We start from the raw sequence: 12,502 nt of genomic DNA, 5'->3' as shown, positions 1-12,502 counted from the left end.
CTCGCCTTGCCGTCAGTTGATAACATCCCTGTCTGGTTTCTCCCTCCCTCCCTCCCCCCCGCAGACCTGGCCGAGGTTTTGCAGAGCCCCGATGGGAATTGGGTGGCCCTGAAGGATGGTACTCTGCCGCCCACCCGCCTGCTGGCCAAACCTAAGAGTGGCACGTTCCAGGCCCTGGAGGCAGCCTCCAGCGTGGCCTCTGCCTACGACGAGATGGGCTCTGACAGCGAGGAGGACTTTGACTGGAGTGAGGCCTTGAGTACACTGTGCCCACGGCCCCGAGGCCAGCCCAGGAACCCCCAGCCTCAGCCCACACAGGCCCAGAGCTTGCACCAAGGCCCGTCAGCCGCCAACTCTGGGCTCTCTCCGAACCCCGAGGCCATGTGTTCCGACTCGGAGACCTCCTCTGCAGGCTCTTGCCGGGAAGCTGGGCGCCGGGCAAGACTGTCCTGGTTGCCGAGGAAGGCCCCCAGGGACCCCACAGCAGAGAAGCTGCGCCTGCAGGGAGAACTGGACGTGAACTTCAACCCCCAGGCCCCCAGCAGGGAGACCTCAGACAGCAGCGAGCCTGAAGAGGCCCCCTACGCCATGGACCGGAAGGCCAGGAGGTGGAGAAGGGCCCGCGTGGGCTCCGAGGAGCCAAGTGAGGAATTGTCCTCTCCCAACGCCCATTCCCAGGGGCTGGATGTACAACAGGTAATCGGAGTGGTGCACGCTTTTCAGCCAGATGTGCCCTCCTCCAAGCAGGAGTGGTGTGGAAAGGGTTAGAATTCACAGACCCAGATTCTCATCTCGGTTTGCTGCTAAGTAGCTGAGTAGCCTAGATAGCGCCCGTCGCCTCTCTGGGGCTCTGTGACCTCCTCTCTGGATACAAGAGCTTATGGCTCAAAGCGGATTTGCAGTGTGACCCCCAGAGCAGCAGCAGCAGTGGGGAACGAGTTAGAATACACACTCCCAGGCCCTGCCCCACTCAAAAACTCTGGGGATGGGGTCCAGGCAGGTGCGGTCACCAGCTCTCCTGGGGATTCTGCTGTCCTAAAGCTTGAGGGCCGCTGGCTTGGGGCTAAGGGCTTAGGGTCTAGAGACAGGCTGCCTGGCTTCAGATCCAGCCATGTGACCTTGGGCTAGGGCTCAGTATCTTCATCTGGAAATGTAGATACTATTACCACCCCCTTCAAAGGATGATGTGATGAGTGAATAAGACAATGTTTATAATGAACTAAGCTCTGTCCTAGACATGGTACAGGGCTCAGTAAATATTACTTCAAGATGATAACTCAGGGCACAGTTTACTCACATTCTGTGATTCTTTTGGCCACCTCCCATCCCCTCTCAGAATCCTCAGTGGCTCTGCCCATATGAATTAGTTTAGGAACCTTCTTTAAGACTCTGATAAAAATGTATGGACTCTCTCCGCAGAAAAATGCACCCATACACACACACACACACACACACACACACACACACACACACGCATGCACTCTCACACCATTTGCTTTGAATGACCTTATAGAAACAATGGATTGCACTTGAAACTGAGAGTCTAATGAAAGATCTAGTTAGGTTTCTCTCCCTTCTGTAGGCTCACATTGCTGTCAACTTGACTTTTCACACTCCTGGAGAAACCACACCCACGTCTGGAACCCTACTGCCTCTCTAGTAATACTCAACCACCGTGCCCTGCATCCCTAGTTTGGGTCTCACCAAAGCAGCCTCCGAGTCAAGGATTCAGGTTGTAGGTTTAAGTGGAAGGAAATCCCAGGAACCCCAAGAGTGAGCCAGGGCAGTGAGAAGGGCCTATTAAGGTAGGCTATAGACTACCGGGGCTGCATCCAACCAGGGACCCTCGGAGAACCATGTGGGACACACCCCCGACCTGAGGACAGGAGTCTTCATCCACAGTCTCCCATCTGCCTTTGGTACACAGTGGCCCCACCCAGGGTAGCATCAACTCCATGCACAACTGAAAAATCCTTCAGGCAAAGAAGAAGAGAGAGACCCAGGTCTCAGGTGGTAAATGATCAGTGAGCCAGAAACTGTCCCCCGTGGCTACGGGCAACTCAGGTTGCTCTCGGGAATGCAGGTGGGGATCACCTTCGTCTGCTATGACTGCGAATGCATCAGCCGGATCCCCGATAGAGAGGCCCCCGTGGACAGAGTTGTGGACTCAGAGGCCCTCAGGTCCCAGAATCAGGCATCAATCCTGCCTGAGCTGCTAATATGTTGCCTAGAAAACATCCTTTCTTTGGTCCAAAGTCTCGTGTTTTCCTCTGTAAAACCAGATCGTTACAAATTTGCCTGTGGGGCTGTTGCAGTCCTACAGTAGAAATAGAAGCTTCCGTTTAGTGATGACTCCTTGCGCTCTAGCTCAAGGGGAGACTGTCTGACAGAGACTTTGGGTCCCTTGCCCGAAGGGATAGTCTTAAGGGTTGTCTGCCTGATTCCCTTGCCGTGCATCCACACCCACTGGCTGCGTGAAGCTTCCTGTCTATTGGGAGGTGGCTTGAAAGTTGTCTTCTGGGGGTCATCTTTGCAAGGCACTGAGAGGGAGAAGACTGGGCCAGTGTTCTCTCTGCCTCCCTGGCAGTGTCCTCTCCTCCCCGGTAGGTGGCAGTGGTGTTGCACTAACTTAAGTCCTCCATGCTCTCCATCCTCTTTATTAAGGCAGTTCTCAAAAAAAAAATTACATGTATATACACACACACATATACACATATATATACATACAATATATATATACATATATATTTTATAAGGTTAGATATATTTCAGGTTAGATCTTATATATGTGTGTACATGTACATACAGGGATGTGGATGTGTTTTTAACTGTTTGCATATTTCTTAATTATATAAATAAATGAATATAATGTTTAAAAAAAAACTGTGAACATACAGATATAGTCTCCCCCGACCGCAGCCTAAATCCCCGCCATCTCCCCCAGAATGACTGCAGTGGTATGTATTTGTACATTCACATGTGTATAGGACATTTAGAAATACCCTTCTGAAAAGGTATCTGTATTTTCGCAGCGTCATCCTCTTACTCTCCATATTCCCCTGTCGCCTGCTATTAACAGTGAGCGGCAGAAATGTCAGCGCATGTGTCCACACAGTACTTGCCAAAGATTTGCCTTGAGGTGGTCCCTGGCAGGCAGTAGAAGCCGTCCATCCAGGGTGCAAGCAGTGAGCATGCACGTCCTGTAGAGAATTTTAAAACAGTAATAAGCCCAATAAAAGTCAGTCTTCTTATTATCACCTTGCACCATGCAGGGACAATTCTGAGCAATGTAATTTACAATGAGCCCTTTGGTTCCTCTGTTCTTTGCTTTTCTGGATGATAATGTGGTCAGATCTAACCTTATTGTTTCAAAATAAGCCTTTGTCACCAAATCATGAGTAAATAATTCATCTTTAATTTGCTGGCTTCAGATGCCCCCTTTCGTATATATTAACCTTTTTTTATTCCATGAGCCTGGTTTCCTTATGCTCTCTATTTTGTTCCATGGATGCAGAAGTCCCATTTGTGTACAAAAACAACTTTATTTTAATTTTAATAACTTCGTAACATACTCTGATATCCGGTAGATGGTCTTCCCTTCACAGTTGTTTTTCGTTGATGATATTTTATAAAGTGTCTAACTTTTCTCAATCCTTTACTCACATGAATGACTTTTTGCAATCTTCTCTACAAGTTGAAAAAAAATTTTAAGTTTTGATTGGATTGCTCCAAATGCATTTATCTATTTGGGAAAAATCTATGTCTTTATAATATTGAGGCTCCCCATCCAATGGTGTCATACTTGTCTCCATCGATTTACTTTCACTAAAGTTTTAGACTTTTTTTTCAAAGCCCTCCTACTTCTTTTGTTCAGAGATTTTTCAGTATGTTATACATTTTGTTGACATTGTGGATGAGATCTCTTTTATCTATTATACATTCTAATTGGTTTCTGATGGTGTATAGATCACTGTTGATTTTATGTTTATATTTTATAACTTAGCACCTAATAGATTCTTAGTCCTACTAGTCTTTGACATGATTCTCTTAGCTATTCCAGGCAGATCATCATCTTGTCCACATGGAGGACATTTTTATGGCTTTTCCCATGATTCACTCTTATTTCTCTTGCTTGTCTTAAACAGCCCTGGAGACAACCCAGGCTATACTCCGAAGCAGTAGTGACTTTGGCATTCAGTCTATGTCCAGCTGCCATCCTTAGGCACCTGCTTGCCGTGCTACATGGTCAAGTATGTTGCCTCCTCTGTGTTCACTAGATATTCTCAAAACCAAGAAACATCTGCCTGTTCCTGGCTTCCTAAACACTTTAAAGCAGGACTGTGAGTTTTATCAACTGCTTTCTGCCATCTCTTGAGATCGTTTTTCTGTTAATGATTATAAATCACATTAATAGATTGCTTAGTTCTGAAACATCTTTTCATTTGTTACATAAATTATATTGGGACCTGAATCCTTTCTATAAAAACTGGTTTCTGTTTGCAGGTTTCCGTGTTCATGCCATCTTGTTCATCTTTGCCATCAAGTTATACTAATGACTCAGCAAGGATTCTCTAGTTTTTTACTATTTTCTACAATAATTTACATGACGTGATAATTCTCTGAAAGTTTGGAAGAATTCACCTATAAAGTTATCCAGGTCTGCCACTACTGAGAGGCAGTTTTAGAAGTGAATTTTATATGTTAGATTATGTAGAAAACATATATATTAGAAAATATTAGAAAACAGGAAAGTAAGAGGAAACTATTACTTAATATAAAAGCAAAACAAAAACTGTTCAATTCATAAACTGAAAAGCTGACTCATATATATATATATACATATATATATATTCATTATACAGAGATGATGTGGATGAATATATAATGAATTTCCCCTCAAATGCAGTTCTGTTTGCATCCTACAGGCTTCGATAGGTAGTGTGCCCATCGTCAAACTCTTCTAAGTAAATTTTCACTTCCAATGTGATTCTCAATTTAATCAAAATTAAAAGGTAATTAGAAAGGTAGATAGCTTTCTGGTTGGTTTGGCTTTGTTTTTGTCTCTAATTTTGTGTCCTCACAGCATTGTGAGCAATAAATATGGCTTATGTGGTTTTGCTGTTGGCAGTCTGTTGGGATTTCCTTTGTGACCCAATCTATGGCCAATTTTTATGACTACTACACACATGTGTTTGAAAAGAATTCATATTCTCTGTTTGGTGAGGACAAACTCCATGTGCACGTGCACATTGTTCTGGATGTCCACAGGACAGACAAGGTCCTGCCCAGAAGCTCACGTTCCCTCGCCTTCATGTCTGCCAGACCTCCCTTCCCTCACGTCCCTACTCTTATCTACTGTTGTCTTAATGCCTCCGTGGTTTTCTTACTTTCTGTCCCTTCTGAGTCTGGCAAGTCCCTAGGAGGCACACCAGCACGTGCTGGCAGCTCCACTCCCTGCTGGACCCATGCCCTCACCAGTCCTGATTAGCAAGTAGAGTCCGCTGAAGACAGAAGTCCTGTCACACGTTCTCTAACTGCGTCCGCAGCCTCAGATCTCACCACACATGTGACTTTGCACGTGGAGTCTCTCTGTGATCCGTTACCATGGACGGCTGAACGGGTTCTCTGACCTCTGGAACCCCGACCCCCGATGTCCACTGGTGGGATGACGTCTGTGGGTCAGAATTAATTTCCCTCCAAACCCTGCAGCCCGTATTTTACCACCTCCTGCCGTGGCGTGATGAACAGACACCTGAAGACAGCCTGATTTTTCCTTTCTGTATAACGGCTTTCTCTTCTCTCCGACATTTGTTTGATTTGCCGTTATCTTTAAAGAGCAAACCTTTTTCCAGAAGGGTGGTGTGCTCTCATTTTGTGCTCTTGCACATAAGACAGTGAGCTCTTCTTTGCACACTCAGGTATTTTCTCAGCTCAGGAGTGTTTTCTTCTGTCATTTTGATTCTTACTTCTTGCAGGCCACCATAATGCTTATGTTGAATCTCGATTCTCTGTCGTCCATGTCTATGATCTTCTCTTACTGTTTTCCCCTTCTCTGATCTTGTCCGCCACCTTCTAGATGTCCTTTCCAATTTCGTCCTCCCATCACTCATCTGTGTTCCCAGGATTATTTCTGCGATTACCATTCTCAGATGTGGGTTCCAACCCTACTGCTGTGCTTCCGGTGTTTCTGCAGTCTTTTGTCTCACCAGTCTCACAGTTCATCTCATGCCACAGCCTTGCCTTTTAGTCTGAGTGCTTCTCCCTCATAACTTTCCATATCTCTTCATTGACATTCTGTATTGTTATGCCCTAATGAAAGCACAAAATCACTATCAGACGTTGTGTCTTGCTTGTTAGTAAAATTAGTGAAACATGATGCCTTCAAGCTACCTTTGGTTTCCTTTGCTCCGCAGTATTTTTCCATAAATTCCATGTTAACTTTTTCTGTTAGTCATCCCTAAGTGAGGAGAATGTTGTCTCCACCCCACTGTTGCCAATATCTAACATACTCAAACCATTTCCCCTCTGCCACCTTGAGAGGAGCTTTTTCCTACTCTCATCATCTTGCTGTATGTTTCTTTGAACAAATGGCTAAGAACCTACAACTGAAAATGCATGTGTTGATTGAATGAATGAGTGGAAAAGAACAAAATTCATTCCATATTTCTACATGGTTTATAGTTACCCCTCCCTGCCGGGGCTTTACATTTTCATGACCACACCTCCTAGAATGCAACATGGTTCTGTGGCGAGTTCTCCCCACTGCCCTCCTGAATATTTTAGGCAGATACATTTTCTAAGTGGTTATAAAACTAGGAGGAAGTGAGAGTTGAGAGTAGGGCTTACCTCTGGATGTTTCAAATGCCCCACCACCACAACAGAAGGCTCAGCTATTGTGCTTTCATTCGCTTGATTTTTGTTTTATTTTATTTTATTGTGAGCATTTATCTCACATTCTGAACCAGGGTTTGAGGTTGAGAGAATACTGGGGGGATGGAGGCGTGAGGGTGGGGGTGGGCAGCAATTATCCTGACTACTTAGGAGAGGGAAAGAGTGGACCAGTCTCCAAAAATTTTCTTCTCTCTCTCTCTTTTTTTTTTTTTTTCAGTTCATTGGCATGGGCTTTGTACTTAGTGAAAAATTGTCCCCATCCATTTACTAATAACAAGCTGACTTCCATTCTTTCTTGGTTATGTAAGTTTTCACCTTTTTCTCTATCTACCCACACCATTTTGGTGGAAAAATTAGAGAGGTTGTAGAGTGACGTTTGCCAGATGTCGTTTTAAAATGGAAACCTGCTAATTAGTTTTTCGTTGATTGAGACATCAGGATGGCAGGAGGCAGCTATTTCAGTTTCCTCTGACGTTTCATTTTTTGTAGTACTCATTAATGCAACTTGTTTCCTTGAGGTAAATTTGCCCCTTGGTCTAGAAAGCAAGGTCCTAATTATTCTTAAAAGATGTCTGTTCTAAGAATCTTGCCACATTGGGAAGCTACTAAATCCTTATAACTAACAATCTGTAAATATTCATGTATTTCGTGTGTTTATGCCCTGCTACAGAAAGAATTTAAAGTGGCTTAAATAAATATAAACACAAGAGAATAAAATGAAAACACGAGAAAAAACAGGACAAAGGGAAAATCAGGATAGGAGAAATAAATGAAACTAAGAGTAACGTTAGTTCATAATATGGATGCAATGAGGTCCTAATCACAAGCTAACAATGCCCAAAATTTGGCTCTGTGCTTTCTAGAAGACAATAGGAAGCGAATGATGCGAGCAGCTTGCTGAGTCATGGAAGCCATATTACAATGCTAAATCTGTTCCTTAAAAGATGCTGCTCTTGGAGCTGAGATCCATGAGAAATTTATCCCATGGGGCCTCATGGAGAGAAAGCAGAATCCATCACCCTCCACTATAACCTGCTTCAAATGAGCACACACGTTAGAGGCTGTTTCTCACAGTGTCACTCAATGTGGACCAGTACATCACTGCAGGCACATCTCAATCACGTCAGTCTATCAGTGGCCAATTACACTGACCCCTCCTGGTCCAGGTCACTCCAGGATTCAGTTTTGGGATATGTGAAGGAGTGGATGACTACCTCCCCAAGCCCTTGTTCATGAGTATTGTTCAGTTCTGAATTCAAGGGGATGCTTTCTGACAAGTGCCAGGAAGATCACGGGAATTGGGGGTAGTGTGGCGCCCCTCATCCCATGAACACTGAGACACCCAGCAGGTGCACATCCCTCTAAGATGTGCCTAGAAAAAATCCCCAAGCAAGCCCTTCAATCTACTTCAATTGTATTTGAATTTCCTCCAGTATACAGATCAAAGAGTGGTAATCCCTGCATCCCACACCAAATTCTTCACCATTGATTTTCAAATCTTTTTAGGCATGGGACTTTGCCTGAAATGAAAATTTAAGGAGAAGAAAATAATTTGGCTGAAAGCCGAACCGCTCTGAGACAAGGCTGCCCTCCACCCTTGCCCCTTCCTCCCACCTACACAGCAGCCTAGGCAAGTACTGATAATAACCCAGAAATGGTTTTGAGCAGGTGTGACCCATACTCCCTCAACAGAAGAAAAGTCTTAGTGGGGTATCTGTCAAGGCACTCCCTCTGAGCATGAGGAGTGCTAGGTGTGCCCTCGAAGACAGTTGCAGAAAATAGGTCTGGAAAACAAGGAGACGCTTGCTGAGTAATGGTGATTCTTAAACATTTTTGAGTCATAGACCCTATTGAGAACCTGAGGAACACAAACTCTTCTCTCGAGTATGTGCGTGTTGCGTGGGGCGGGGGGTGGGGGCATGCATAAACACAAGCACTCAAAGGCTTACATACAATGTCAAGGAGTTTTTGGAGCAGCAACTTCCCTGAGTTTCCGCAGACTCTGGGTTAGAAGGCCTGCTGTACAGGATTTTTAACCAGGAGCCATCAGAGTAATTAAGGATCAAGCACCAAAAGTGATGACATTAGTTCTGCAATAGTTCAATTATAGTCTTTATTTGGGGCAGATACTAAATATCAGGGCTCCCTATCAGTTTAGGCCTTTACTTATTTGTGGCAATCAAACCACGTTTGATCTGCGAAGAAAATGTTGAACTCTCTATCCCAACTCAGTTCACTCAAAATGGATAGCAAGTCTTTAGGAACCCATGAAAAGAAGGGGATCTGGAACACCCCTCCGTCCCTCTACCCCAATCCCTGCCCTGAATGCCATCACTTTTGGGAGACTCTTCCTGAGAATTCTGACTCATGTGCTGGCATTAAGGTCCAGGTCCTGAACCGCCATCAAAATCCAAACGCCTACACCCAGTTTCAGTGCAGAGTCGAAGGAGCAAACAAAGATGAAATCGGCCCTTAATGCTGCTTCATTCCTTAACAGATTTCTCTACAAAGCGATAGACCAGTTGTGGTCAACACGAAAATAATTGTGTCTCAAATGTCTGTTCCTCGTGTAAATATCGACCTGAGCAGGCCAGGCTGGTGATTTTCTGGATATTTTATATGGGGCTGCCACAACTCTGGGGAACGAGTAGCCGCCCTTTTGACAAATGGCCCAGTCTAACTCTGTCAGATAGAAGATGATAAAGAGAAAAAATATGGATGCGCTGCAGAGCCCATTAGTCAGATACGATGTTTTGTTCTGGGAGAGGGAGCCGTGCCCCAGATGAGATTAAGGTTTTGTCCGTTTGTTTTTAAATCAATTTTATAATCTGAAAGACTCAGAAAACAGCCTGGAATCCACACCAGGACAACTGACCTGTAATTGTAAAAGCTAAAAATAAACCTTCTGGATTGATACCTAGGTGCTAAGTTTCATGACTTCCTTTAACCAAAGGCAGAGCTCACATCTGCCCTCCATGTGGTTCCACGGCCAAACTCAGGCCCTTCTTTGTGAAGGGGCTCTCACGGAGGCAGGAGGAAATGGATTGTAATATTAAATTTGCTAAGATTCCAGGTGACATGTTCCCATTTCCACGATGTTAGCTGGCCAAGGATTTGGTATGTATCTGTGGATGTGTGACTGCTCTTATCACACCAGTTATAAGAAAAATAAATGTCTTCATCACCACGGCACAGCCTGTGAATAAAACTAGTTTTAGGTTAATAGTGATACACTGGGAGAGGACAAACCTCTGTGTGAGGGCACCAGAGACAGAAATCGTCTGCGTCCTCAGAAAAAAACAGGTCAGCAGGAAAGTCAGCCAAGCCTGAGGCTCGTCCTCTCTTCTCCGGCTTCAGCACAACTCTGTCAAGACATTTGCAAGTAAAACATGCATTTGGCATAGACGGTACTCCCAGGGCTGAGTAACCTGTAAGTCAGGGCTCTTCTCTGAAGTTCACTAAAATATCTAAAAGCAAGCTGCAGAAATTCTGCTTTTTAGGTTAGGTTTGGTATTTTTCATCAACAGAAACAAGGAGAACCACCAGGACCGAGGATATTGTCAACGAAGTCTGATATGTAACATTTGAAAGTCATCCTGTAGCTGGGCCTTTTTTTAAAAGGTGGAGAAAATGCTGAGCCTCCCACTGCTCCCTCAAATGACCCAGCAGATGAAAGACAGGCTTTGTGGGGGGGGTGGGGGGTGGGAAAGGATTTCTAGGACCGGGGTTGCTCAGTCTAGAAGACATTGACAGGGCTCCCTTCAAACATGTGGAGAATTTTGATAAAGATGATGGGGAGGCGTAATAAGAGAAAAATTGCTTTAAATTAAAGCAGGCAGGATTTCAGGGTGCATAAAGTCAGATCACAGGGTGAATGAAGGTAAAGACAGTCAGTCCTCTAAGGAAATCTGCAGGTACCAGAAAGCTTCGAAAAAAATTATCTTCTCTCTCATTGAAACTTCCACTTGAGAAGGGATTAAATCCTTTTCCTGTCCAGTTCTGTCCCTACCCCGTGGTTCTACTATCTTCCTCTCCTCATGAGCCTCATTTATTCTGGAGCATCTGGCCTTGTCTTGGAAGAATGGGAAGAGCTTGGCCTTTGCTCCGTCCCACACTGGTCACATGACCTTGGACAGCTTCCTCAAGCCCTGTGTCCTTGTGGATACAGAGAGAACTACCAGGCCACTTGAATGAGATCTGGCGTGTCTTGTGCCCAATGCAGTACTCATCCACACTAATGTGCTCAGCTCTGAGAACCGTCCAGGCCTGGCCCCCACTCACATCCGCATTACCTCCATGTGCTTCCCTTTCTGTGTTTCCCCAAACCTGAGAATTCCCAGATTCCTCAGGAATCGTTCAGAGGATACCTGGCTCAAAACCTACGATCCATGGAGGTCAAGTTGGCAACACTCTGTTGCCCTGGTGATTGAGACGGTGCCTTCTTTCCAGATGATCAATGAAAGGAAAACCAAAATTTAAAAATTATTATAAATAGGGACTTGCAGACCACTGAGAATATATCAGCAGACTCTTGTTTAAGAAACCGTCCTAGCTTATCTTAATGAGTATTCCATCATTAGGTGTTTTAAACTATACTTTCTTATTTAGCCTGGGTCTCCAGTTCCACATGCTACATTGACCTGTGCAAGGAAGAGGGGGTGTTTTGTCCTTCTGTAACTGCCATACCCTTCCTCCTCCACCTCCCCAGTCTGCAGAGCCAGCAATATAAACTAGCCAATCCAGGAACTCTAAGCCTCTTCTGATTTCAACATCTTTATCTCCTTAAAATCATCTTTCCTCTTCTAGGTAAATAATCAGCCCTCCAACACCTCCACTTCCTCCATGTTTGCCATCTGGGGGTGCCTGAGGGGGAGCCTCTGGTGTCCTTGTGGCTGCAGGGCCATCTGAGGGCTGAGATGGGTCCTTGCAGGTCTTCTTAGTGATGGGGCCCCTGTTCATGAAGTTATTCCCGCCCTGCTATCATCCTAAGGCCTGAGGACCTGTGGTCTATTCCCTGGGTACAAGGTCAGAACCCGGTTCTTCTCCCTCAGGCCCCATTGTGGCTGTCACTTTCATTCCCCACCAGACCCAGGGCCCTGATGGTCTAGCCCCAAGGCAGCCCTTCCCTCCCACTGTAGGAGTCCCTGGGAAGCTCACCTTCCAGCACCATCCACAGTCTTCCATAAGCCCGCTTCTGGATATTCTCTGCTTCACACAGGAGCTTGGGGGACCTGGAGCCCATCAGGTCTGCCTCTGAAGCCTTTCCGCAGGGTCTGAGTCAATTCTGCTATAGCTGCCCCAAATTAATAGGGGCTAAAGGGCCAGAGACCACAGACAGCCTATGAGGCTCCTCCTCCCTGAATCCCAATTAAGGAACAAGCAAAATCCAGCGTTTGAACTTTAGGGAACCTCAGCCTCTAGAAACCTCTTCTGTCTCTCCATAAAATCTGGACCATGCGGTCACCATGTTAAAGAGGTGAGCCGAACAGTGACCCATGATCTGTTCCTTCTGGATCTATACTCTTTTCTCTAGGCTAAAATGCTTAGGCTTAGCTAAGGAAATGAAGAGGCAAGGGAATGCAGTTTTAGTGGGAACTGAAAAACATGAGTT

General features: G+C 45.2%; 1 protein-coding gene across 1 annotated transcript in view; it reads left to right on the top strand.

The window, feature by feature from the left end:
* The window catches only part of MYRIP (myosin VIIA and Rab interacting protein), a gene marked incomplete at its 5' end in the record, with an annotated part of 315,920 nt that overhangs the window by 259,270 nt on the left and 44,148 nt on the right, over positions 1 to 12,502 (top strand). The window contains one exon of the mRNA XM_080821795.1: positions 65 to 696. Within this exon, the coding sequence (XP_080677921.1) occupies positions 65 to 696 (632 nt within the window). The remainder of the gene's footprint in view (positions 1 to 64; positions 697 to 12,502) is intronic.

The sequence above is a fragment of the Martes martes genome (genome assembly GCF_963455335.1).
Source record: "Martes martes genome assembly, chromosome: 1".
NCBI classification, from domain to species: domain Eukaryota; kingdom Metazoa; phylum Chordata; class Mammalia; order Carnivora; family Mustelidae; genus Martes; species Martes martes.
This window is presented reverse-complemented; position numbering and strand designations above follow the sequence as displayed.